The 25,205-nt window shown below is 49.5% G+C and overlaps 3 protein-coding genes across 6 annotated transcripts in view; 1 reads left to right on the top strand and 2 right to left on the bottom strand.

Annotated features, from left to right (window-relative positions):
• The window catches only part of LOC125953426 (testin), a 266,491-nt gene that overhangs the window by 33,284 nt on the left and 208,002 nt on the right, over positions 1-25,205 (bottom strand). The gene's annotated exons all lie outside the window — the stretch shown is intronic.
• The window catches only part of LOC125953378 (unconventional myosin-XVIIIa), a 284,199-nt gene that overhangs the window by 55,363 nt on the left and 203,631 nt on the right, over positions 1-25,205 (top strand). The gene's annotated exons all lie outside the window — the stretch shown is intronic.
• Positions 1-25,205, bottom strand: part of LOC125953410 (ecdysone receptor) — a 218,702-nt gene that overhangs the window by 54,440 nt on the left and 139,057 nt on the right. Inside the window, exons 1-2 of one of the 4 annotated variants that reach the window (XM_049682992.1) lie at positions 16,869-17,292; positions 38-1,796 (exon numbers count right to left, since the gene is read on the bottom strand). The exons of the other annotated variants lie outside the window; for them this stretch is intronic. Of the exons in view, the coding sequence (XP_049538949.1) occupies positions 38-626 (589 nt within the window). The 5' untranslated portion in view covers positions 627-1,796; positions 16,869-17,292. Of the gene's footprint in view, positions 1-37; positions 1,797-16,868; positions 17,293-25,205 lie in introns of those variants that run through there. 4 annotated transcript variants of the gene reach the window in all.

Below are 25,205 nucleotides of genomic sequence, written 5' to 3'. Positions count from 1 at the left end.
TTGAACACCATCAAAACAAACACACACACAAACTTACCTGAGGAGATCGAGTTGACGGATTCGCTGCGTGGCGTATTCATGATCGTGTTCTGGATGATCGATGGTAGCGGCGGGATGATCGTTTGCGAGTGGTTCATACCGCTGATCAGATTGCCGACAAACTGCTGGATCTGATTGCTGTTTGGTTGACCGATACCGTTCGGTTGCCCATTGACACCGACCGTACCGCCACCGGGGCCGCCGCCTCCGCCGCCGCCGCCAATACCCGGACCAATGCCGATACCATTCATCATCCCGTTCAGGTTGTTCGTACCGTGCATGATGCCGTTCATCAGCAGCTGGTTAGCGGTGACTCCTGCACCACCTCCACCACAACCTCCACCGCCACCAACGCCCAGATTGTTGTTCCCGTTCGACAGGACACTGTGACCATTGTAGGCGTTCTCGTCGTACGCGCCCCATAGCTCCAGCTCGTTGTATTCCGGCGAACCGAGCGAAGTCGGCGACATGGTCATACCGGGTGACATTACTAGGGCGGCGGACGAGGACGTCACCTCGGAGCTGCTATCGTCCAGCATCCGCAGCGAGGTGAAGCCACCATTGTTGGACCACCGGCGTTTCATCATCTTGAAATCGTTCGTTCGTACGTTGACGTTTTAAGGGAAAACGGTAGGGTGGTCAAGGACGATAAGAACGTCCCCGAGAAATAGAGAGGCAGATCCCGAACGAAGCAGCTAATAGCTTCTGTACGATGATCCTCGATGAGGTCTGTGTCTTGTTACGCGCACGCGTCTTACTGTGAGGTACTACTGTGTAAAGAGTCTCCCGTTGCTGTTACTGTTGTTGTTGTTGTTGTTGAGGTCCACGTTGAGTTGAGGCAAGTGGGTGGTGGAAAAAGGTTCTCTGGATGACCACTACCCCCCGAGCAGCGGCACCAGTTGATGAAGGCCAATCGTTGAGACGAGAAGACGTCGATCTTTCCTCCACGCGATCCTATCGCCTTCTCCAGGAAGGTGCCTGAAACACCAAACTACTAACTTCTCTACTAAGTATTCTTTACTATTCGCGGAGTTACACCTTGTTGTGAGAACACCGCTGCGCTGCGTACACCGTTAACACCTCACTATACGATCTGACACCTCACTAATGCTGCTGCAGCCCTTGCAACCGTGGTTGTTACTAGCTTCTACAGAGAGACAGATCCTGTAGTACACGGCGAAGCACTTAGCACCTTTAACGGTCGTTTCACACACTATCTTTCCTTTCTTCCTTTCGCGGAATCACACACTTGAATATCTTCCTGGCACACAACGAAACACACACACACACACCCTTTCGTTCGTGCGGTTTACAGGTTGAGGTTGTTTTTTTGGTGCAATTCTGCTTATAGCCAACACCTCCGCCGCTCGTTTATCACTTCGTCTCCCTCATGATCATATCACGGATAAAAACCACGCACGTGAGCGTGTCACAACACCGACAATACTCGGCAATGACGCCGTCGATGCTGCTGCGGATGACGGTTACTGGCGGAAACGAGGTACTCCGTTGGCGTACTATAACTGTGAGCACTATTCGGCCGAAGTTGTTTCATGCTGAGCACGGTTCGCTATTACCGCAACCGCACACACACCACAGCATACCACAACTAAACCCCGAATGCCTCGGCTGCTCTTGGTGTGCCACGGGGCGGGGTCACTACTGGAGGAGTTTCTCACTATTCGATGATGATTCTAGAACAAAATGTTGTGTTCACTTTTTCACCGTACGACGGTTAATGCACGTGTTTTTGTATGCTGTATTCATCATTGTAGGGATTATAGAGAAGCATGTCGTTAATGGAAGAACTAGTTTACGGAGACTTCAAGCTGTTGATGGAGTCTCCCAAAGCGAAGAACACGAGAGAAGAGCGAAGTACACGAGTTGAATGATTGATAGAACACTCCGAATATACCGTCTTATCCCTAAAGCACTGTGTACACCACCATCTAGTCCATATCTGGGATCGAAGATATCGGATCTAGGTTATCGTCATTTCGATTGAAACGATATCGGAGAGTATCGCGCTTCATTCGAAATCATAATCTAGGTCGTATGGAGTAGACCTCCCTAGCAGTCACAAGAGATACGGAAGCTCATTAGAAGTGTCAACTTTTCCCATCTCCACCTTAATGCGACGATCTTTTCATTCAAAAGCACTACAATCGAAGATCAGTGAACGTAGAATGTAGGACTTGGTCCATTTTGTCCTCAGGAAACACACGGAGATCATCAAACGATTAGAATATCAGTTGTTGAAACAAAGAAAAACTTATCAGACATTAGCGAAACTTATCAGACATCCGAAAACATAATGCAAAACCCCTCTCTCAAAAACGTGTTACAATGCAATCACTTTGTCCACCAGAAAGGCGCCCTCGTTGCTGATCGATCGATCTACATTTTTACATTTGTGTATCGATGTGCTTCCCCCTTCTGTTCCTCGAGACGGTCCGATACCAGAGAGAGAATGTCAATTCCATGTGCTCCACAGAACGGAGACAGCGGGAAAGACGGGACTCCTTCGGGAACGTTCAGCAAACCGGTCTCCGGCGTTCGATTCCTGTTCCTCGATCGCTTGAAAACAAAAAGAAGTTAGATAAGAGAACAACCAACCGTCGATCGGCTGACATTTGTCTTTCGCTTTCTCGCACGCACCTGCCCTCCCCACCACCTTCCAGCAGCAACCGCGGAGAAGACTCAGACCAGATTCCAAAGATCAAAAAGCCACGCGCGTCGTGGTGCATGTGTGTGTGTGTGTGTGTGTGAGGTCTGCTCCACCACCATCGATCGAACAGTGGCTCAGTGATGGAATTTCCCTTCACTTTTGTGAGGAGGACGACTCCACACAGACCACAGAGCAGGACCTTCTTGCTGCTGATGCTGTTGATGCTGCTTCGTTGGGTTTCGTTTACAAAAGCGATCCCAGAGGTCGGTCAGCCCAGCGGGAGATCGAAGCAATTGGAAGATTTCATTATGCTCGGCTACGATTCCCTCTATCTCTCTCTCTCTCTCCCTCTCATTCTCCTCATTTCTCGGATTCTGGTTGTTATCGTTCATTATCCTGATTCCTTCCTCTGGCTTCCTCTTTGCTTCCTGGTTCCTTCGGTTCGGTTCGGTGGCCAAGGTTCTCTTCTGGATCTCCTCTGTTCGCATCCGACACAGTTTTTTGCGAAACAAAATCGCGCCACAGGACGAGACCTGCTTCTGCTAAAAGGAAAGGTACCCGAACCGTGGGGCGAAGCAAGATCGTTAACTTAACCGAGACAAGACAGAACAACAAGGTACCTGTTCTGGTCCGTGTCTCTCCAGCCATCCAGCCACTTGACCGATGGGGTTTGATCACATCTCGATATGCCTCTCGAGCATAGCTTCTTGCGAACATCGATCGATCGATCGATGTTGTCAACTTTGTACATTAAATCCATTTCACCTTTACGGTGGTACTACAACGCCATAGTCGCGAGAAGATTCCCGACATGGGAATAAAGGTTGCCTTTCCGTCCACCGCGCCACCGCCATCGTCGTCGTTGCTTATCAGGAAAGATTTACAAAAGCGGAGCGCGAAACTAGGCCAACCGTGGAATTGATAAGCGATAAGAGATAAAGCCGCAGCTAGGGGAGGGTGTTGGTAAGGAAGAGGAATAGACGGTGCCACGAGTATAGCACCAGTTCCTACCCAGCGCCCACCTTGAGGGCCGACCTCGCGAGAGCAAGGTTTCTTTGCTTACTTAATGCTCATTGTTGCGGTTGTTGCTGCTGCTGTCAAGACTTGCGCTGTTGAAAGATCAACAAAAGGAAGCCCTTCGACGCCAGCGAAAGAGAGAGTATGTGAGATACCGAAGCGTGTTTTCCTCCAAACCAGACGCTAGAGATTCGCACACCATGCCACGGGTACAATGGCGAAAGTTAATCATTAACTCGTGGGTGTCATAATCCGGGATTCCTTACGCCAAACACTAGGCTCGGTGGCCGACAAGGTAACGACGGTGCGGTTTTACGGCGATAGTGCTTTTACAATGGCTAAATTGAATCCTCCCTCTTCCATTGAGCGCCTACGATTGGGCGAAGAGTGCGCGAGACTTAAAAGGATTAAGGTAGGGATTGTCTAGCATTCGCATCCAAGGCTTGAGCTAATGGAGTTGTATGTTGTTACAGGAAACAATCTTTTAAATCTAAATATATTCTCTTGAGCTGAGGAATAGTAGGAACAAAAATAGCAACATTTTATCCTATAGGATAGGAAGCAATACGTCTTAAAGACTATAAATCTTTAAAGGACATCCTGATATACCATAGCTGATAAGTTATGAAAACCATTAGGCCAAGTATTAAGTATTATACCTCCTCTGGAATCCTCAAAAGAATTCTTTGAATCGTACTTAAGAAAAGATGACGATTGGAATCAACATTAATGTCGAATGAGATACAACAACCAACAGAAATGTCTGTAAATGAAGACCTTCCCTAGACCCAACGGATGTGGTGGCGATAAGTAAGCGATCTAGTCCAATAATAGTTGCTACATTGATTACCATTCGTTATGTTATCGATCGAAATCAGATCAGAAATCAATCGAGGGTATACATAAGACGGTTGCACCTAGTCCACGTCCCCACCATTTGCGTCATCATCATCATCATCATCAGCTGCATCGGTGATCAGTGATAGCGGGACAAGCGGAAAACCGTGTGCTGCAGCCGTTCGAAATCATTGATCAATTGAGCCTCGCCATCGGAGGAGCAGCGCACCGATCAAACAGTGATGGCGCCGCCATTAGCCTACACATGGTCGAGCCAGGCAACCTGGCAGTAAGACAATTCTCGGTCCCTGGAAGAGTTCTAGAACCCGTCACAGCAACAAGAACAACTAGAGCAAAAGAGGTAGGTCCCCGGTGTGCGCGCCTGTTGTCTGCGTAGCGGAGCACAGCATGGCTCAATTGATTTGAACCAGAATCATCAATGTGTGCAGGCGGCCCTGTCTGCCTGCAGTTGTTTGCGTTGATTCAGTCGCGCAGTCACAGGAGAGAGAGTTGGGAGGTTAGGCCATTCTCGTCGTCGGTGTGGTGTCGCCGCGCTCTGTCTGGCTTTCGCTTCGCTTCTGCTCTATCGTTGCGCGGTGCACCCGAGGTGCCGAGTAAACACAGACACGCCGCCACCGTGACCCGGGACCCGGGCGGTGCAAGGAGGCTGGTGCGCGATAAGCGCGTTCCCAGAGACGTGAACTTCTGCTCCTTCTCTTTTGCTAGAGAGAGTGTGGTGCATCAAGGTTGGATCGGGATGATGATGGCGGTGGTGATGGTGCGCCACTCCAACAACTCCGCCTTGATTGCAGCAGCACCGTTTCGATCTGCCTGTTAGTGAAGAGGCATTTCGTTCGCCGGGGTTCGTGTGAAGGAACGCGTTCAGGGCCGTATATCACACGACGACACCCTGTCCTCGCCCGCCACTGTGCTCGCAAGACTCGGCGGCGTTCTATCAGCAGGAAAAGGCGGGCTCCCTTCCTCCCTTCCGAGACCGCGACTTCCGATTCGCGCGAGTTTCGCGATTCTGCTGCTGCATAATGCCGAGAGCGAGACATGGAAATGTAGATTAATAGTACGATCGCGAGGCGTGCAAAGCAAATGGATGATCACGATAGCAAAAGACGTAGAGGACGACTAGTAAGAGAAGTGCTTGAAGATTCCACAAAAAGCATTTCCAATTTGAATCTTTCTTCAGTCAATATTAGAATCCAAATACTTTTGTCTTTTATCCAATCAAGAATTCGAATCAACAAGCGTTCTCCAGACACTAGTAACACTAGACCAGGGTGACGCTCATCGGACAGCGCCATATTCGAGACTCCCTGCCGTGCAGCGATGCAGCAATGTCCACAATTGCCACAAATTTGGTCCGATAAATTGGATAACGAGACGTGTGGGGCGACTACTACTAGAAGTTGCAGCTCGACCAAAAAAAAACGGAAAAAAGAAAAAGCGAAAAGAACAATCAATCAGACTAGCACCGACCACGAGCCTAAGCACTGGAAGTTTGGTCGAGAGAGGTCTAGAAGGAGCTCGGTTAGCGATTTTGAAGGAGAAAGTATTTAACAGCGTTCGTTCAGTTTCGAGTCCCCCCAGCTGAATACCGTTCTGATGAGACTCCATAGGGCCTTCATAGGGCAGCGCTTTAATTTCCCCGGAGGAATGAAAATCCCCAGAACCTTCGATCATCGAAACTAGTCATAAAATGCGGATCATAAAACGGGTTTCCTCTCGCCTCTCGACCCCGGAACGCCTAAGCGTTAAACTATAAAACGAAATCACTTTTCACGTCACTCCATCATCTTCGCGGCCTCTCTCTCTCGCTTCAGTTCCGATAAGGTAAACTATTCTGCTATTAGCGAAGGCACAGATCGAAGGGCGCCTCCTTCCAGCTCCCATATCCAGCGCTGGCTGCTAACGAGCCTCATAAATGCGAGGACATTTCGGGGAGGACGGTTACCATCAATTACCGATGGCGTTTCAATCATCCTTCATAACCGGCGAAAGGGGGATGCCGTCTTAATGATCGATCTTCTCTTCTCGTGTCCAGTCCAAGTGCTAGCTTCGCTGATCGTAATTCCGTGTTGCTCCGGCCACAGAGAGCCAAGGCATCACTTTTAACAACCAAGCAGCAATAAAGCAGCAGCAGCAGCGTACGTACTAGAGCGCACGGAACACTCGGGAGGATGGATTTTTGCATTGCAACGACATAAATGTGTACTTAGCATAGTAGTGCGGCGCACATCGCACGAGTCATTATGCCGCCGGTCTCGCGATCGCACCGGTGCCCCGGTGTCGGTGAACTCTTCGAGGACAGCCAGCCGAGGGTACCACTGCGCCACCTGAACCATGAAGGACGGTGGTATGATAAGAACGTGTAGTAGTGGCTTCTCTTCTTCCTTCACTTCTGCCACGGACGCCCGTCGCTCGCACACAAGTTCATGGTCATCGTAATGTGAGGCGAAGGTGAGGAACGCAAGAACGTGCAAAACGTGGGCCACCCTCCGGTCCTATGGGCTTCTGATGGTGCTGGCCTTATTACTGTTTCACCACGCTCCAGCAGTCCTAGAAAGAGTGGAACATACAGAGAATGTTTTGCAGAGTTTACGGCTGTTACAGCAGCAAGGAGAACCCACGTGGCGGCGTTGATGCAGCAAAAGCACAGCGCTCATCGTTGAGAAGATCGTTGAACTCGCTGCTGCTGGTGCTGGTGGTGGTACTATGATCCCCTTTTTCGCGATGCACTTCTCGCAGCGTTGCATTCAACGTTAAAAGCGACGGGGTGAGAGCTAAGGTAACCCCACCACCGTAAGGTCGTGACGCTCCTCCTATCTGTCCTAGTATTAATTAGCATCTTTGGCCCGTACCCCGCCCGGTGCATCCGGAGGCCACACGATTTATGCAGACGGCAACGACGACGACGCCGTTGCGTGCAGTAACAAAAACAAAAAAGAAGGAACACTTTCACACAACCCCTCGGCGGTCTGCCGTCTGTCTGGGGTGTCTACTGTGGGGTCTCTGCTGTGTGTCACCTGTGTGCGCCGCCACTCGCCACCACTTTGGCAACACAGTGTTGCGGGTGTTGAATATGCGATGAAACGGTGCCTCGTTTGCGGTGTGGTGCGCGCTTCGTCATCATCATACGCGCACTAAACGATCGTGGTGCTATTACCCACATTTCACAGACTGTGCTGCGCTGCGCTGCGCTGCGGGTTGTACTCGAAACTCGGAGTGACTATAAAGATCTATATAGGGGTACACCAAGGTCGATCTACGTGACTTTTTACCACAGCGAGCAAGGGCTCTGTGTGTGCGCGATCGGTTTTCGTAGTTTATCTCACGTTTCGATGGTGAGAAGCGGGTGTTCTCGGTGACTCCGATGATGCCTGGAACCCATCGAAGGGCCCTGTTTGAGAGGGATTTGATCATCCAAAAAATAGCGCTAGGAAGGGAATGCTTCTCCACATTCCGGCACGATTCTGTGGCTCGTTGTCGGAATAGAATAGTGTGGCCGGGCAGAAGGTTAAGGCGGGAGATTATTTTTAATATTTCTTCAAGAGCCACTCCAAACCATTCGCATGACCTTAAGAAGAAAAAGACCATCCTCCGATCCCGCCGTTGTCTAGCAACCGACTCCCTTATTAGGCTTTCTCCCCTCTTTTCCATCGGGGCTGCGGGAGATTAAAGCTTTTTTTTTTCTTCATGACTTTGCACGAGGAATGAGAGAGAGAGGCTTAAGACTGGCCGCCCCGTCTCTTGGTCTACAATAAAATATGCAAATTAACACACTCCCACCTAACAGCAGATCGTTCATTTTGCAGAGGAAGAAGTCACGATGCGCGGTACGATCTACTACGAACAATGGTGATCGTTCAATAGCGTATTAGTCGCCACAGGCCATTGATTGGCAGGCTAATTGTTGCGTTTCGAAAACGCGAGGAAATTATGCCAAAAAGCCGCACCGACCACCACTCTCTCAGCGAACACACTAGAACACAACAATAGAATTAGGCTTTCGACTACCATAATTAGACTTTAAAAGGCCGTTCATTCGTTTTCGCTGGAAGGTGGATGTTGTTGGTTTTTAAAAGCCAACGCCAACCGCTGCCGGTCAAAAGCGATTCCCTCTCCTCTTCACGACTAGTTTCGTTGGAGTGTGTGGCGTAGCGTGAAGCATCTTAAGAATTTGCCGGCATCGATGATCGACCGGGACAAGGTCGTCACCTTTTTATCTGCGATGATTCGCCCCCCGGCCTTCCTATTCCAACCCCGCTGTGCCCTGGTACACAGGTTGATGCTCACATCGGCGCACACATAAAACCGGGCTTAAGGTGATAACACATAAATCAGTCGCTGACGCGGAAAGCTAGGAGGAGACCGCCCCACCGGCCGTCCAACAGCACAAGAATGGCAAGAAAAGGCGAAAAGGACCGGGCAGGGGGTGCGCAGAAATTGAATCGTAAAAAAAGGATTAAAAAACGACGACGACGACGACGACGAGAGGATGATTGCCATCGCGATATGATCGACACTAGAGCGCGATCGTGTAGAACGTGGAGAGAGAGAGGGAGAGATCTCTCGTGTGTTCAACATTTCGGATAACATGCGCAACAAGGTAGAACCTTAGAGAATGGTGGAGTATAGCAGCAGCTCCTTCCCTCAATCCACCTTCTTGGAATTTAACGATCACGCGTGAAGGAATTTTGGGGATTTTGTTTTTGCTCTCCTCTCTTCGCGCCGTCACATTTTTGCCACACACCTGGGTGAGCCAGATTCCGAATGTAGTAGTGGTAGTAGTAGTAGTAGTGAGTAAGGTGCAAAGGGTGGTCACAGTAAAAAAAAACACATCTGCGAACATTAATAACTACTTGGCTTTTTTTTGTGTTGCAGACCCTCTTTTCGGTGGAAGAAAAAAAAAACATGATAAAAGCAGGACCCGATCCTTGGACCTTGGATTCTTCTGGGGCGTCTCCTACGGTCGCTTCTTCGAAACGAAATCGAAACTTTCGAGCTCCGTCCGGAGTAGTAGGGTAGTGTGTGGTGTGTGGTGTGTGGGGTCGTCTCCAAATTCTAGCGGGATGTCGCTGCCGTTGGGCTCAAGGGCAAGATGTAGTGGTGGTAAAGAGCTGATCGGTGAATCGCCGCTAAAGGGAATCACCCTTCCGCGCTCACGCGTTCCACCGGTGAGTAATACGGATCTCCATCTCCCGGGACCAGGGAACCGGTTTTTTTTTCCATCGCTTCGTTCTTTTTCCTTTTCTCTCTCTACGCACAGCAGCACAAGTGCGCACCACAGTACACACACACGCTGCTGCTTCAAACACACATTCTTGTAACATAAGGGAACGTAGAACGTATCCGGAATGGACCTCAAGAAAAGAAGCAACAGAGGCAGAAGAAGAAACAGAAGAAGGGCCCTCAGCGAGGAGCAGAAGGACACCAAGGGGCTACACTGATGGATGGGAAGCTGTGGCGCGTCCTTCAACCAACTTTTCCTCTCAGGCCATGGTGCGGCCACAACAGCACACCTATCATCATCATCATCATCATCATCCTCATCATCATCATCATCATCTACCTGTTTCTGGAGCCGCAAAGAGGCACGCAGAAGGGATGGCCAGAAGAAGGCTTTTAAGGGTATACGAGGCCTGCTACGACTCCCTTTTGTAACTGCTTTTCTCGGTTTTTTTTTCTTCGGTCAATTCATGTCGTTTGCAGTAACGCACACGAACACGCACGTTCGGTTTGGTGGAGTAGTTAATGTCTTCGACGCTCGTAATGTCTTCTAATACCAGACCAACCGGACGGTAGTGAGCAGCTAAACCCCTCCAGCTACCAAACAAGAGACTCACGTGACACCAGGCAACGAACCCCCCCTGTGCCAGAGCTCTCCAGGGAAACTCTCCACTCAACTCAACATTAGCATTTAGAATTCTTTTAATTTTCTTCTCTTGCAACAATTCAAGAAGCCCTCCTTCTCCGCCGATCAAATTTCATTGTTTTAACCGAACTCGAACTCGTCGAGAATCGTCGTCGTTCCCTCGAGGCCCATTAATATACCGATTATCAATTGGCCCGGAATAGACAGAACGCGTTGCTCGGTCCCTTTGGCTTTCCTCCAGGCGGTCGGATAGGCCGGATCACCCAAAAAAAACAACACAGAAACCTAGAAACCCAGCATTGCCGGTGACCTCCCTCCCCCAGGAGGGATTTGAAGCTAAGAGAAGGTGGTGGAAAGGGAACGAACGGGGTTTGTTATTATTTTTGTCCTGTCCTCTTTCTCCTCGCGAGTGTGCGTGTGTGTATGCACACATACAAAAAGGGCCTCTATCATCATGCGTTTTATTCTCTCCTTTTCTCCCCCTTTTTTCCTTGATTGCGTGTGCGCGAGTTGGTGAGCGATTGCGCTCGCGTTAGCGCTTCTCTAACCATATTCTGTTTATTATTATGCGTCTTCTACTTTCGAGCCCCGCTTCTACTCGCTCGCTCGTCGTTCTTCATAATTATATTGTTGTTCCTTTCGTTTTTTTATCTTCTTCCTTTTCCTCCTGCTTTCCACTGTTTCGTTCTTGCGTTCTTTCAAGTTTTTTTTCCGTTTTGCTTCCTTCGCTTAGAATATGTTTATTCATTGCCGTGTTCTTCTCTTCACGGTGCCGGTGTGTGTGTGTGTTTCAACTTTTTTTTCTCATTTTCCTTACTCTAATGCTTCCTCTCTCTCGCATTCTCCTCGGTCCCTTCCCCACGTTCTCGCTTTCCGTTGCTGCCTTTATTAGCTATGCGTTTTCCAGGAAACTTCATATCATTAGCGATGCAGAGCGAGGAGAAATCATTCTTCGCTTCGCGTGGGGCGTAGAAGCTTCCCATCGAACACTCACACACACGCACACACCACGGCAAAGCAGATAGGCAGCAACAAAAAATGCGGTGCGTTCAGAACGCCCCGGGGGCGATCGTCATCATCGAGAAAAAAAAACAAAAATCGGAAACGCAAAGGAGAACGAAAGGAGTTTGAGCAAAACAACAACAACATCGCAGCATCGTACGCGGTGTGGTCTCCCCCACCGCTCGTTGTATCGGGAGGTGTACTGGGGAGAATTGTTATGCTGCCTCTTCAAATCGCTTCGTTTCACTTGCCGGTGGTTTAACACGTTGAATTAAATCCTGCCTTCCGGGATTCTGGCCCACCATTGAGAGGAACGAGAGCACGAGAATCCTCGCATCCTTCGATGCATTTTCTTGATGGTGGGCACCGCTAGGATGCACCATCGCTGCGCGTCCATGAGCTCAGCAAGCTGGGAATCATATTAAAATGATTCTTTCTTTCTGCATTTCAATTCTGCAAAAGATTTTGTTTTGATCCTAAAAATGTAAAGAAAAATACCAAACTTCTTAATTCCCTTGTTACCATTAAATGCACCATTATCACCATTATCTGCACTTCAGTACCAGTATACGCAACTGAGTGAAGGAAAGAGAAATAAAAATCCCCAACACACGAGCAACGATAATTGGTTAATGAACACTAGAGCACAAATAAAAATGTGCATTCTGCTTAACATTTTGTTTTTGACTCTCGAAACGCTCCCTCGAGAAAGGAAAATCATTATAGCGAAATAGCGCGAATCCAACAGTCCTTTGGGCCCATTGGGATCAATAAAAGAAAGAGGTTCACAAAGACACACTTTAAACATTCGAACTCGTGAGACATCTTCAAAGTGACCTGTAGCAGCAGCAGCAGCATCATGAAACGTTTTTATGTGCTGCAATAAATAAACTTCTCTGGCAACGACATCAAACCAGAGGGACGCGGCCTTTTTTTTTGTTGCTCCGAGACGAACCAATGTCCGTATCGCGCAGTCAGTCATTCGCTCGTCATCGTCATGTTGAGCTCAAAATTAGAAATTTATTTACTAAGTCCCCGTTATTCCGCTCTGCAGGAACAAGGAGTAGTAAAGCAAGGATCGATCGACGAGAGTTAGGCGGTTGCAAAGCATCTCTCACAAGAGTCCATCGATTCCCATCGCTAAAGATGATTATGATGCTGATGACGATGACGATGATGATGGTGTGACCCTAAAACACACCTCAAACGAGAACAGCGACAGCGACAGTGTCCATCGCTCTCGAGTGACATTGAAATGTTATACTATAATTTATGATCCCAAAACGAGCTACCGTCTGCCTGTCTTGGCTGACCTACAACGGCGACCCCAACACCAGTGGCCACTATTCTCGCCCCAAAAATTGAAACCAAACGATGGTATGGCGGCAGATGAGAGCAGCTTGTTCGGTGTTCCATTAGAATATTGTCTTTGATTTTTGGTTGATTGCATACCTCACTCGCACACCTCCTCCTCCTCCTCCTCCACACCTTTCTCGCACACATCTCGATCATGATCACGATCAGACCGGCGTTGGTTGCGTGAGAGAGTGCTGCCGGACCGTCGGTCGCCATATACACGACGGTTTTGGCGGGTGTCATCTACAGTTGACCCCCCACCACACCCCTCCTCCTCTATGCCTCCTATTCCTCGGTTCACGGCATTGGCCGCGGCTCAGACGCAATTTCAGACTGCGAAAAGAAGTGAAGCCGACTCGAGCCGGTGGCGGTGAACGGAATAACAAGAAGAGGAAAGGCCAACCAAGCGTCTCAAACCAGCAGTGGCGTCTCGTGGCCGCCAACCGTTTTGACATTGATTTCGATTTGCGCTGACCGAAAAAGTACGGAAAACGCAGCCCCGCAAGAGCGGGAGGGAACCACTTTTTCGGGCGACACACCCGGCATGTTGACATTCATTTCGCGTAAACTTGACCGTCAAGCGAACGACGACGACGACGACGGCGCGGAGTGAAATGGAAATCGAAAATTTGTAAATTTGAGCCGCACTTTGGAAAGAGGTCAACCAAGTGACGGGCCGCTGCCAGTGACACTTCCCCGTGCCCTGGGGTGGTCGGTATCAGTCGCTGGACTGCTCATTAAAGAGGAATGGTGGAAAAGGGGCAACGGGTTACTGATAGGAAGCCGCGTTGGTTGCTAGTCTGGTGAAGTAAATTCGTCTGCTTGAAGCAAACTGCTATTCTGTAATTGTAATTCGAATAGCTTTTTAGTTACCTCATAAAAGGTTCAATGTTATAGCTCTACTACTTTATATTCGTCTAAAAGTCTCAGAAGATGTTCCATGCGAGAGTGAAGCATATTCAAAAACACATCCCACATGCTTTCGAGCGCCAGAGAGTGTATTTTAGCGAGCAACAAACACGATGCGGCCGTCTGCAGTTGACGTGAAGCAGCTCGAGGCACCTTTTAAGCTCAACATTGCCTTCAATACATCGATATGTCTGTGGTTTTGAAGCACGTTTCTTTAAGAAATTGTTATCCTAACTGCCACTTTCCTCCCGTGAAAATTGTTGTTTATACCTGATTTGCACATTACAATCTCGGACCCTACATAAAGATCCAAATGTTGTTTATCGAAGTAAATATAAAAAGAAGCCTTTTGAAAGACGACTCCTTCGCAGCAACCACAGACGCATTTCGCAGTCGATTAACACACCTTTCGTGCCTTTGGGAAGCAGTACCGATCCGACATCCTAGATGGCATTGGAAATTGTTACCAGGAAGGGGAAATGAAAGGGAATTTCGAAGACTACGTGACCCAAATACAGTTTCAGGGCTTCTCACACCCCCTTAATGTGTCGCCAAGTGTGCGGGTACAAGGTACTTCGGAGTAGGCGTCGCGAGGAGCGCACGGAACCTATTTTTGGATGCATTTTCCCTGATTCCGCGACACAACATTGTTAGCAAGAGAGGAAGGAGGAGGAGACGGCTACCCGTTGTTGCTGTTGTTGATAAACATCCTTTCATGGTGGTGCTGGTTACCGGTCACACACGTGCACATATCGTGCCCCTTGGGCGATCCAGTATAAAATCAGGATACAGAGAGAAGGGTTGCTGTTGCTGCTGCGTCATTTTGGATCCCGAACGCCCCTCTCCGAGGGCCGAGTTGAATGGGGAAAAATTATTCAAATTTATTCCAACTCCATACACCTTCCGAGCCCCTCCCTTCGATTCCCCCCGTCACGATGGCAGGATGTGGGTTGCAAGAGGACCGCCGCGCTCTGTTCATTGTCGGGCGGTGGAAATGACATTTTAAATGCCAAACGGGGTTAAGGAGGATCGATTAAGCGTTTGGTTTTGCGACGAACGGGAAAACGGTGACCACATTTTCCAGATTTAGCTGATCCTACAATAACACACAATATGTTAGCAGGATTAGATTTTCACAATAAAAATTCGTTTGCGACTGCATCATAAATCGATAGAATGGACATGTTTATGATTGTAATTTTCTCGAGTGTTACATTCCATTGATGGCATTCACCAACCAAGCAGAGATTGTTCTCGATGCTGGCGTTCGTTGAAGCCTTTTCTTTTCCTACAAAATGCTTCATCTCGTGGCGATCTTGATCTTAGACGCTCTCTATCTCTCTCTCACACAAACACACACATGTTCGGTCTGGTGAATGCATTAGAAAATAGCAGCACAAAAGAAAACGAAAAGACCAGACCCTGAATGGCCCTGAAATGCACGAGCGCGCACCCACACACACACACACACACAACGCACACACTCATGATGCAAGTGCAGCAACAGCAGGCCAGCACGGAGGAAACTGCATCTAGGTTACTATGTAACGGGTGATGACGGTGATGATGATGGTGATGCTGCTGCAGACAGTGCATCCGAGCATGCGAGCTTGACCCCGGGAACAGAGGCCTCCTCTCGCTCTCTCTCACACACACTCTCGCTCTCTCTTACTCAGTCTCGCTCTCGAGATTAGAGCTTATTAGATCGGTGATCCGTGGCGGCTTGTGTGGAGGCTGCCAGTGAGGGCTAGTGGCCGGGGATCAGGTTCAAGTGCACAAACACAGCGCCTACTACACTACTACACTTCACTATTACTACTGCTGTTTGTGTGGCCGCCGCCAGCGCTTCAATCTAGTACCCGAGGTAGTGGTGCCTAGCAGTAGCAGTAGTAGTAGTAGTAGTAGTAGTAGTGATGGTGATGCTGCTGATGGCTAGTTTCTGATAGTAGTAGCCGGGGGCAGCAGCCCGGTACTACACAACCGGCCTGCTGTTGAACGAATAGTGGCCATCTCGCTCGCATCTCGGTGCATCTCTTTTCTCGCTCGCACTCGCCCGGCTGGGATGCACTTGGACGCCTAGGCGATAGCCAGCCGCCGCCGCTCGGCCCCTATCTCTCGGTGTTGTACGATGGTAGCGAATGGTAGGCAGAGGAGAAAGAGGAGACACACAGCAGAACCAGCCAGAGCTTCTTCTTGACAACCACAGACAATTCCTGTCACTCTCTTTCTCTTTCTCTGCCCTTCTCACTCACTCTAATGCACTTCTAATGATTGTCGTCCGATGCAATTCGAATGCGTCGGAGGCGTGCAGTGATGGTGGTAATGGGTTCTTGTCGTCGTCTCTCGTCTCTCTGGTCTGTGTCTGTGACCACGGGGCACTTCGTTTGAAAGAAGGAAAAAAGAAATGGTCGCCGACGACAGCGTGGAGCACGCGGATAGTGGACGCACGACGATAATTGCAACGACGAGGAGTAGGAGGAGGTGGTGAAAGTGGAACTCTCGGCCCGGACCGGAACTTACACTTTCACCTAGTTTTAGTTTAACTGAAGACCAATTTGCAAATCTGCTCCTAGGAATGGCAATTCCATCAACACAAGCGTTAAGCACAGAAAGGACACGTCACCGACCGAAACACGCCAGAGCACAGCGATCAATGGATCGCTTTCCATTTAAACTATTTGCTTTAACTAACCAAGCAGCCATAGGATGCTTCACACAAACACATCATACACCATTTTAGGCGTCAACTGATATATCCTTCTTCTCGATCAAGTGGCACACATTTCACTTTCAGACGTTAATGAAACAAATACGATCGACACCCCGTCAAGGCCATCTGCCCGCATTGATAGATCCAGGGTTTCGGACACTCTTCGATCTCAAGGATCCACGCGGTGCCATGTGCGTAAACACCGAAACCAAACCCTCGCGATTGGCGACACACACACGCAGGATCCTGTTTCCTGGGAGATGGATTGCGTTTACTTCACGACTCGCACGTGATACAAGAAATCGAATGTTGGAGTCGATTCACACAACACTTTGAACAACAATTCTTTCTCCATTCCAACCGACGTTTTAGGAACACTTATCACACAATCGAAAAGGCCATTCAAACTAACAACAATCACACTGCACCGATAGTAATCCTTTTACCTTAAATCGCGCGAGAATTGATGGACGACGAAGACGAGAGAACCGGATGATGGATTTTCCCCGGAGCCGCCTTGGCGCTCTACGCTTGCTTGTGCGAGGGAAAACGATCCTAGACGCCCCGGTACGCAAACGGAATTACGACGAGCTTGAATTCAAACGGAGCAGCAGCGTGCTCGCGACGTACGTCCGCTCTCGTTGACTTCGAAATTTTGAAAAAAAAATAAATTTCTGGCGGCTGCCTCGATCGGAACTCGCGATTCGCTGGTGTGTGTGTGTGTTCCGTTCGGTGCTTTGCTGGTGTGCGTGCTCGTACACTTGCTACCCTAGAAACCAAAATGAGTGCTATGCTGCGAACCGCGAACACATTTCAGGTACGCTCAGTTGTTCGAGATAGCGACAAAGTAGCATGTGAGATAGGAACATCTAGCACATGAGTTAGCATCCATACTGAAACAGACCTAATTGGCTCAAAAGTGTGTCTACTTCATTCGTGACAAGGTCGTGTGTCAATTAGGAGCAATTTTGTTGTTGAAAAATGTAGGAATTAAACGAAAATCTTTGGCTTCTTTATCGAACACTTCTTGGACTGCTCATCGCAGGTCCCGCTCACTCCTACGGTGAGCATACGAACGAACACTCATATTGGTTTGGTGGGGTCTTTGCTTTCGGTTTCTCGTCCGACGCGAACCCGAACAGCATCGCATTCGTGCGGCCGTATGTGGTAGTGAGTGTTGAATAACACAGCGCAAGCAGAGTTACTCATTTCATGCATTTTTTTCAAGGCAAATCCACCCTCTTCAACCATCGTCCCCGTCGCAGGCAGCGGGGAAGCGACTTCAGCCGCCTCAACCTTCCTCTCTCTGCGACCCTAGACCGGAGGGTGAGTTACTCTCCTGCTGTTTGTTGGCTACTGGGATGCGGGGTCTAGAGGCACAGACACACACACACAGCTAAAGCGTGCAATTTTGAGTGTGTGTGCGTTCGATGCACCGCTCGTTGCACCAAACCACCACCACCACAACGCGCTTTTCAATTTCAATATCAAGGTGCAACTCTTCTTGCCATCGTTTTCTCGGCCGCGCGTCACAGATTCTGGGCGAGAACTTTTCCACCGATTTGTTTGACGGACGTTGTTCTTTGACGTTTAATTTTGCTGAAAATACTTGACTCGTGACAATTGACAGAAAGGTTGAAAGAAATTGGAGGAAGAAAAGCGACAAAGAAACGATAGAGAAGAGGCAAAAAAAAGTTTCCCCCGCTTTGACGTGGGTCAGTGCCATTTGCGTGCGCCGAGAACTTGTTCTACAACCGTACTCCCACACACACACACACAAACACCATCAACAACAGCAGCAGCAGCAGGAGCGTGGTGGCGGTTCTTCAATGGCGGTGCTGCACACACGCCAGCCGTGGCCCATCCTCGATTTATTGGTCCGATGTCGCTCGCTCTTTCTGTCACTCACATTCAATCCCTGACCCACCACAATCCGGATTGTCACGAAATTCGCATTTTCCTCCTGGCCCTAAGGCCCTGGCCAAGGGCTATTTCTGGGAGGGAGGGAGAAGAGAGAGAAAACCATTTTCCATTTTCCGCCAGCACCACAGCAGGCCTGTGGCAAAGTTTATGGAAGAAGAGTGAGTCACGCGTCAAATAAGTTATTTATAAAAGTATGCACCGGTAGTACGCTGCAAACGGACTACACATGCTACGGATGCAGAACAGCCATCCGTGGAGTGCGCGCGGTAACAAGTTAGCTAACCCACTGCACCATATATCTTAAGCCAGGGAGTTGGGAGAAAGAAGCTGTAAATGCGCTTTCTTCAAATGAAAAGACAGACACTAGCGTGAACCGAACACTAGGGACGACGCCACTGACCTAGCGACACGCTACCGACGTCGCAACGGACATATCATTAAACACCATCCTCTGCCTTCTCCTCCTTCTCCACCATAGGCGCAGCCGCTTGTGTGAACGAACTGTGGTTGCTGGCGTGTCAGGAGAGTTAAGGCAGACACCCAGCACCAGAGTTGAGTTGAGTAATAATGTGGGGATGTAATAGGAGAAAATTGGATCAACGAGTGACGAGGGATGCCTCGTCGGTCACGAATTCTAACGATCTAGAACGATCATCAAGACGATCGCGAGCCCCCGGGGGAAACCATAATTTGACAGAATCACTGGACAGAGCGATGAAGTTAGTGACAGCAAAAGATGATGTGCAATCGAAGATAACACAGACATATCGGGACATACCCAACTTACAGCCTGCCCAAGCTCCAGATAAACCGTCGAGACAGAATGACGTGTTGACTTACCTAGAACGAAAAAGGGAAACAAAAGTGGATCAATTAATGCGTCTCGATCATCAGTTAACGTTAACACCACCACCACCACCAGGCAGCACCATCACATTTCAAATTTTTGACAAGCAGTTTTGGCCGCAATACGATTAATGGCGGCGAAACGAACGATAAGGGTGTGCTGCAATCATTGAGGCAGAACGACGGCAATCCGGCAAAAAAACTCCGAAACGCAAGCCAGTGCGCAATATTATGCGGCGGTAGGGAAGAAGGTCAACCGCGCACTGCCAAAAGCAGCATAATGCAGAATCAACGACCCCCAGCCACCCATCCACCGCTCCACCTTTAAAAACATAAACGAAACAAACAGCACAGAGGAGAGGGGACATCGAAAAGCAGTGGTGCACTCTGCTGCAAACACACACACACACACGCTCCGGGAATCGCAAAACTGCGCAGATTGTGTCGATTGATTGAAGAGGGTCTCAAAAGGTCTGCAGCGAACCGATCGTCCGTCTAAATTCGGACATTCGGTCCCGCGAGCCCAGCGAGCCCGGCGAAAGGAAATGGAACGAAATTGAAGAGGCAGGAAGGAAGGAAGGAAGAGAGATAAGAGACAGTGCACTCTGTGCAAACACACCCAGTCCCTGCCGGTGTGCGTCTATCCCTCTCCATGCTCCATGAGCGCAGTTGCTTAGCGCTCTGCTCGGTCCGTTGCACTCGAGTAACACTAACTCTGCGGACGCAGGCGCAAGATCGGGTCGCGATCGCGTACGCGTAAGATCATGCGACACTGCATCTCATCGGCATCACGTGGCCAGTCCCGGCACACGACGAGCCAGCCGGGAGTTATCGGAGACAAATACCCAGTAATACAATTGCCTGGTGAGCTCGTGGTGTTAGTGTTTTTTTAAGCTAGATCGTTTAGACGAAGACGTTCTCTGCTTCTGGAATCCAAAAAGGTAAGGTATTAACAAAAACAGAAATTCTCTGAAATGTCAAACAAGCAAGCGTCCCCGAAGCGCAGTGACCGATTACAATGAACCATTAAAGCAACCATGAACCACCTCATCTCTTACATAATTACGCCCGGCGAGAGGTTCCTCTTTTTCTTCCACCGATCTCGTGCAGCGCGCGGTCCAGTCCCGGGCCTGGAGGTGGTGGTCTGTCCCCAACTCCGCGCCACATTTTATTTGTGTAGTCCATGCAGCAGTAAGAGAGAACATGCGAGATTCCTTGATTACACGATGGGAAGAGTGAGCAACACAGAGAGAGAGAGACGGTACGACATCCATCATCATGCACACACGAATGCAGTCGAGGAGGAGGGCATATTATTTGTTTTGTCGCCTTTATCTACACCGACCAGCAGCAGCAGGAGCAGCAAACTCGACATCGCGACGCGAGGAAGAAGCTCACCGAACGCGAAAAAGCATTTTTATGCTCACACGTCGCCACAGCAAAGGCCCAATCGTCGTCGTCGTCGTCGTCGCTGCAGTCGATCAAGTATCAACCACACACACACGACGATGGCGACATTATCAGTAAGGAGTGTCGGACCGGGGCCGTCTCCACTTCCCGTCGCCTCACGGGGCTCGGTGGTGGTGCACATTTGTGCATCCGCGAACCCATCGATGATGACGGGCAGCGCAGCGTACCTCCCCAGATAGTACCTTATCGCCCCAATGGGGGAGCTGCTGATCACCGCTCTTCCTTCTCTGCACATACCTCACAGAACTTATGCTGCAGCTTTGACCGCAAACAGCATGCTAGCCATTGTCGGGTGTCGGGACTTCTTTGCGTCCACCACGGCACACACAGACACACGGAATGCATTATCAGCGTTTTATTAGAGGAAAGGTTGCATGGTGCACGGTACTGCTGCTGCTGCTGCTGCTCCTGCTAATGAAGGTGATGATGAAGGCGATCAGGCGAGTAGGAGGTGAGGTAAGATTAGATAAAAATGGAATGGTACAGAGATTACCCGGGCAGCGTAGGTGCAATGTACGAACGTCTCACATTCCTTGGTTTTTGGACTTTTGAATTGCATCAACTTGGGTTGCATAATAATACTGTTAATACCTCTCTCGGTGGACAACTTATCATCAGGCGCCACGGCGTCATTTACGCAAATCACTCCAGTGTGAACGAAGAAAAGTGCAGCAACGGGAACGACAAGAACACCGGAAATCGCCAGCCTTTAATATGCAAAATCGGTGCCCCTCTCACACCGCTACGCTGCAGTGATATCGGTTTTCGTTATGCACTTTTTTCGGGGTTGCTCATCACGCAATGGGGTCTTCTGGCAGCCGGAAGTGAAGTTCGTCGAGGCGAACGGTCAATATTGATACAATCGTCAAACGGCGGTGCAGGCCGCTGTCAGGAATGGGGGGAACGACAGTGAAGTCTTTCTTCAGCTGCACCGCACGAATTCACGAGAAAAAGAGACCACAAGGCGGCCAAGACGTTGTCATCGATGCTACCAAAAAGGGCTGAAGATGGATTCTAATGTGCCCCTCCGAATAATCACAAGCAATACATTCCAAGTCCTGTTCGTGACAACGCCAAATTCCGTTCTGGCCTTACGCATTCGCAGCTGCAGACAGCCACAGCCAGGAAGCCAACCAGGAAAAACGGAAAATATTTTCATCCTGTGTTCTAAATGTGACGCTAAAGTGATTTTTTGTTAAAAAAATAAGTAAAGAAATAACAAAAATATCTCATAACCAAAGCAACCTTTGTCTTCTGCTGCAAGCATAGTGTCTTGAGCAGCAGTTTTTCTTAGCCTGCTGCTGCTGCTGCTGCTGGAGCGAAGAGAGCACGAGACACGAATGCCAATGCCAATGCCTCTGACACATTACCCCCGTCGTCCCTTTCCAACTGTTCCAGTTTTCCCCATTCCAGTCGCTCCCTGGCCGTGCCTGGGAGGGGGTCACGGAAAAGCGGGAAAACTCGCTCACTCGCAGCAGCGCACAGCACAGCACAGCGCCCTGGAATGCGCTCTCGATTCCCATTCCGTTGGAAAAGAAAGAAAGAAAAGAAAAGAAACACCGCGGGGTTGGAATCGCGTGTTAGAAGAGGAGGGGAAAGGTGAAAAGGAGGAGGGGGCCACAATCACACCGTCTTCTGCCGCCCTTTCTGGGGCGCGCGCGCGCCCCTCTAGCCAAAAGGGAATCAGTTCTATCGATTCCACGCTCCAGTGGCGGTGATCCGTGGAGTCCGCGGGGTTTTGCTTCGCGCTTGACAGCCCCGGCCGAACGAACCAGGCGAAAAAGGGATTGCAATGCTCAGCATAATCGGTCGGGCAGGCGGCCAGTAGCATTGTGTCGTCGTCGTCGATGGTGCATTCGCTGGCTGGTTTGGGTCCGTTAGTGGCCCGTGTTCTAGAGTCTGCACTTTCCCTTCCAAACCCGCGGTATGGTATGCTTACGAAGGCCGCTTCAAACCAACACAGCACCTCCACGGGGCGTGAGTGTATCAATTGACTATTTGGTGTTCGTTCGTTTGGTGTATTTGGAATGGCCGGGACACATGGGACGATGGCGATTCCGCTGACGATGCACCGCACCAAACGTCGCCACCACCGAAGGTGTGTCCAAGACAAGAAGTACGCTTCAATTCGTTTGTTATTTTCGAGTAAAGGAAAATGGTGCGACTGGTGCGGGCTCCTGTTACACTACACAACACACTCAGCATGTAATAGCCATAACCGCAGCCACACCTAACACCGAGTTTTGGAATTTTTGAATTTCGTTACAAACGAAACGGTTTCCTATGCGCGTCTCGACACATCTCTCGATCGTTTTCCACCATGTGCGCTGTTCACCGCCACATCCGGTGTGTCAAGATGGCGCCCCGGATATTGGACACTAGCTAGACTTCGGAGGGGCAGGAAAGAAGAAGAGGAAAGGAGCAAGGAGAACGTGGCGAGAAATCGTCGTTCAAACACACATACACGTCTTCTGCTGCTGCTGCTCTCAGCTGTCAGCATTCTGTAGCGACGAAGAAGGTTTTTCTTCGAAATCCCCTCCGTCAAAAACCCGGTGTGTCCGGACACCGTCAGGTCTGCGGCGTCGGGGATTGACAAAGTGCAGCCGGCGCACGGTGACTTGTTGGTCGCGCGTGCGCGTCTCATCGTCCCTCCGTTTGAGGGACGTATGAAGCAATAAAACATGCATAAAGCGAAGCATAAACGTTCTCCCGTTGAACATAAACGTCAGTCAGTCAGGCAGGCATAAATAAATAGTCGGGTAGAGAAGGAAGCCAGTAGAAGGGAGGAAGAATCCTTACAGACTCAGCTGAAGATGAGTAATATCGAATCCAATTCGAAAGCGAAGTGATTCTCATATTGAAAATTGTGAAGCCAAACAAAAAAAAACAGGAGAGTTTGCTGATAGCATAATCAAGCGGCGTCGATTGGATTTTGCATCTCAATCTCAAGCACGAGAAACCGGAGCAGCGCAACCGGAGCTAGAACGAGCGAACGACGTCGGGAAAGGTCGGAAGAAAGTAAAGAACCGACCGAAGACAGAACGCGAGTGTCTTACTTCTGACCATCCAACACATCCCAACCACCCAAACATGCATGCTGTATGTGGTGCTTTCTCTTGGAGGCGACATCGTCACGACACGAACACCACCATCATACCATACCCACCACAACGGATGATGATGCTTCTGATGCTGCTGCTGCTCGTGATGTTAACCGCATGCATCCCACGCTTTCTCTCTTTCTCCAGCACTTTCTTGAGCACAACTCTCACTCCCCAGACACCCAGCATCATGCAGACCCGGGACCGGGGACCGTGCCCTATCAGAAATGGTTTTACGTTGGTCTAGGTTAGGGAAAATTTCTCTTTCGCTCGCTCTCTCTCTCTCTGTCTGTCTGTCTCTCTTCGGTTCATCCCCTACATCCCACTCGCACGACGCACCCGCATCATCGGCAAGGGCACCAATAAGGGCGGCAACAGCATCAGCATCAGCAGAAGCAGCATCAGCACCGCGTTCGTCGTTCTCGGTTGATGTGGGTTTTCTGTTTTTTATGATTTTATGCTTTATGATACACACACTGTCCGAAGGGAAAGGCCATAGGGAAGCGACGGGGGCTTAAAGATTCCACCAGAGATTTTTTGGCTCGATCCTCTCCGTTGTGCTTCGCGACTCTTCTGCTTCTTCTTCGTCAGCGCCGATGATGCGCTCGTTCTTGGTGCGCGTTTTATGATTCATGATGCGCCCCTCCCGGGTAGTTTAATGGCCTGGCGCCCATGGGGATTTTCGTTTTTTTTGGTATTGTGCAAACCGACCTTTATCGAGGACACGTTGTCTGGCTGCTGCCGACTTTTAGGTGACCTTGCGCTGTGCGCTCAGGAGAAAGCATCCTTTTTGGTAGAAGTAGCATGATGCAAATGAAGGGATGAGAGAGAGAAGGAGCATTCGAATTCGTCAATTCGTGAAAGGATGTTGATTTTTATCCTTTAAATGGGTTTTAAAAACTGACGCAATATTGCGTCTAAAGTGCTGTATTGAGCTTCGAAAGGATTCCAGAAGGAGTCGACCTATTGCTTTTGCATAAAATTAACTCCCATTGTTTATCGCTCGCTCGTTCGCTCTCTATCACATTAATCTTCATTCCTTGACATTCGCTTACAATGCGAGATTAGCTTTCAATCACAAAAGCCTTCGCTTCACTGTCGGCTCGGCTCGGCTCGGCGCTCAACACTGGAAGCTCTGCGCCAAGGGTTGACGTGTTATGCTATGGAGTTCTCGCCGAAGCGATGCCACAATTTAACACACATTCCGGATTATGTGCGCCTCATTTGGTAGCCAAAACATCGACACCAGAACCCTTTATAGCTACAGAAAAGAACGAACGAAACAGACAGACAACCACCACCAGCACCACCACCCGGGGGAGAAGATATGAAGTCAAAACCGATGAGTGTGCTGACCCTTCCAATCCGATCCGATCCGATCCGGACGTGGTAGTAGTAGTAGTAGTGGAAATGATTACTAACCCACATCAAACCCATTCCCGC

The sequence above is a fragment of the Anopheles darlingi genome, chromosome 3, assembly GCF_943734745.1.
Source record: "Anopheles darlingi chromosome 3, idAnoDarlMG_H_01, whole genome shotgun sequence".
NCBI classification, from domain to species: Eukaryota; Metazoa; Arthropoda; class Insecta; order Diptera; family Culicidae; genus Anopheles; species Anopheles darlingi.
This window is presented reverse-complemented; position numbering and strand designations above follow the sequence as displayed.